We start from the raw sequence: 2,071 nt of genomic DNA, 5'->3' as shown, positions 1-2,071 counted from the left end.
TATGCTAAGTTAGATGAGTTTCGGCAGTGGCCGTGACACGTCCGAGTCGAGAGGAGGAAGACCGGGAGATGAGTGAATGGACAACCACTTACTCCAATCTTTATAAACTAAAAAAATTATAGGTTAAAAATATATACTCGTATTATGCGAACAGGCGAATGCAAATTTTGCGTCTCCGTTTCGCAATCTACTGCAGTAAAGATAAATTACGAATTTATGATTGCCATTTGAACTTCAAATATGAATTTGTACATGCTGCATGAGGGGGGTTTGCTAATCAAGAAGAGAACACATGCACTCCTTGTGAGTTGTGGCAGAATTATAACTTAAGTACTACCACAAGAATCACGTACAGACGCTACAATTACTTGCACCATATACATCGTTCACAATGTATGGTAAGCATCTCCCATCTAAGCATAGCGCGGGCAGTGATGGTAGAAATCGCCGCCGGCGACGTCCTCGCGGCGGCCATGTAACGCAGCCGCGGCCTGCTCGAGCGCCTGGACATGGCTCTTGAGGAACCTGACGTAGCGGACGGCCTCCTCGAGCATGGACGCCGTGTCCAGCCTCGCGCCGCCGGGCACCAGCCGCTGCAGTGCGCGCATGCGCTGGCTCACGCGCTCCCGCCGCAGCCTCGCCGCCACGCTCTGCGGCTCACTGGAGACGCGCCCGTTGCGGCGCCTGGCCCTCTCCACGTCCCCGGCCGATTGGATGCCGACAACAAGCCGCCGCGTCCCCGTGTGCTCCGGGTAGCCAGCGGCCGGCGGCGGTACCGACACCGGCATCGTCACCACCGAAGGAGTAACAGCACCGGTGGCACACGATGGATACGGCAGGACTAGAACCGGTGGCTGGTGCGGTGGCGATGTGGATGGAGAAGAAAGGTATGTGAGGGCGCTGTCGAGTTGGGAGATGGTGCGCATGAGCTGTTCTTGGTTCGTCATATCCATTCCCGTGTCCAAGTCCATGCAGAAAGATGGACCTCGGCAGCTTCTGCTAGGGTGTAAGCTATGTACTCCTGCTACTCTAGCTAAGACAAGCTTGACTGGTGGGTGGTGGCGCTGGTGCTTCACTCGTATGGAGGGGCTGGTTAGTTGTTGAGCTGAGGTAGGTGTGGGAGTGCTATTTATGCTCCTCTGCTGGTTTAGGCTGATGGGTACACTACTGGACCCTGATAAGTGTCACATGTGTGCATGAACACATGACAATTCCGAACATTTTTTATGGTAATTTTAGTAACACGAGGATGGCAACTTTAGTTGTCGAGCATGGCAACTTTCTGTTCAAAAGACAAGTTTCAGTTTTTTTATTGTTTGTTTTTTCTTTTCAGATGGCAACTTTAGCTGTAAATAATGTCAGGTCTGGAGTGCTTCGTGACACGCGTGTGGCACTTATCATTTGGGATGTTATTTGGTCAGCACATAGAAATGCTAAATCTTGGTGGCTGGTTTGGGCTATGAGCATTTGCTGGGGTCGCACAGGCTGATGCAATGTTGTGCGCCCAGTCGCCCCGGGCACACCTGCGGGAGCACAACCTTTCTTTCTGCACGCTTTTTGATTTTTGTGTGTGCATGGTTTCTTCTCATTTTCCTTTTAAAAAAGGTAATATTTTGTTGGATATCCTCATGTGAAGCACACCATTTTAAATCACAGTTTTGTGCTCATGTTGAAGTACATTTGTGCTTCCGCGCGAAGCATATTGTGCTTTCTGGAAGTGAAACGAATAAGTGTGTCTCACGGTGAAGCATAATTGCGCTTCCGGAAAAATTGAAAGAGCACAAAATGTGTATTCATTTTTTGGATTTTCTTGGTTTCTGTCTTTTTTGGTTTTCGATTTTTTTTTCAAAAAAAAAGGATCGTCTGAACATATTAGCATCAGATCTAGTTTCGAAGATCTCAACGCGAAAAACTCATGATTGAAAAACGATCCATGATTAGTATGCAGGGTGAAGAAATAATTTTAAAAAAAATGAATCAGCAACCAAAGGCACAAAGCTCATAGGTTGCGATAAGTGGTGCACCATTGTGCCACTTATCACCACCAAAGAAGCTGAAAGTGACCTTTGCA

General features: G+C 48.2%; 1 protein-coding gene across 1 annotated transcript; it reads right to left on the bottom strand.

Moving 5' to 3' along the window:
* Positions 1-206: 206 nt before the first annotated feature.
* On the bottom strand, positions 207-1,109 carry LOC109742149 (transcription factor RHD6). Its single transcript, XM_020301229.4, has one exon. It carries the CDS (start codon positions 969-971, stop codon positions 414-416), a length of 558 nt encoding a protein of 185 aa, XP_020156818.1. The 5' UTR covers positions 972-1,109; the 3' UTR covers positions 207-413.
* Between the last annotated feature and the right edge of the window lie 962 nt (positions 1,110-2,071).

Source organism: Aegilops tauschii, chromosome 7 (assembly GCF_002575655.3).
Source record: "Aegilops tauschii subsp. strangulata cultivar AL8/78 chromosome 7, Aet v6.0, whole genome shotgun sequence".
Classification (NCBI taxonomy): domain Eukaryota; kingdom Viridiplantae; phylum Streptophyta; class Magnoliopsida; order Poales; family Poaceae; genus Aegilops; species Aegilops tauschii.
The sequence above is the reverse complement of the archived record's forward strand: the minus strand, read 5'-3'. Positions and strand labels throughout refer to the sequence as shown.

Excerpts from the sequence above, each read along its gene's own strand:
- LOC109742149 (XM_020301229.4), bottom strand. The coding sequence starts at position 971 with ATGGACTTGGACACGGGAATGGATATGACGAACCAAGAACAGCTCATG.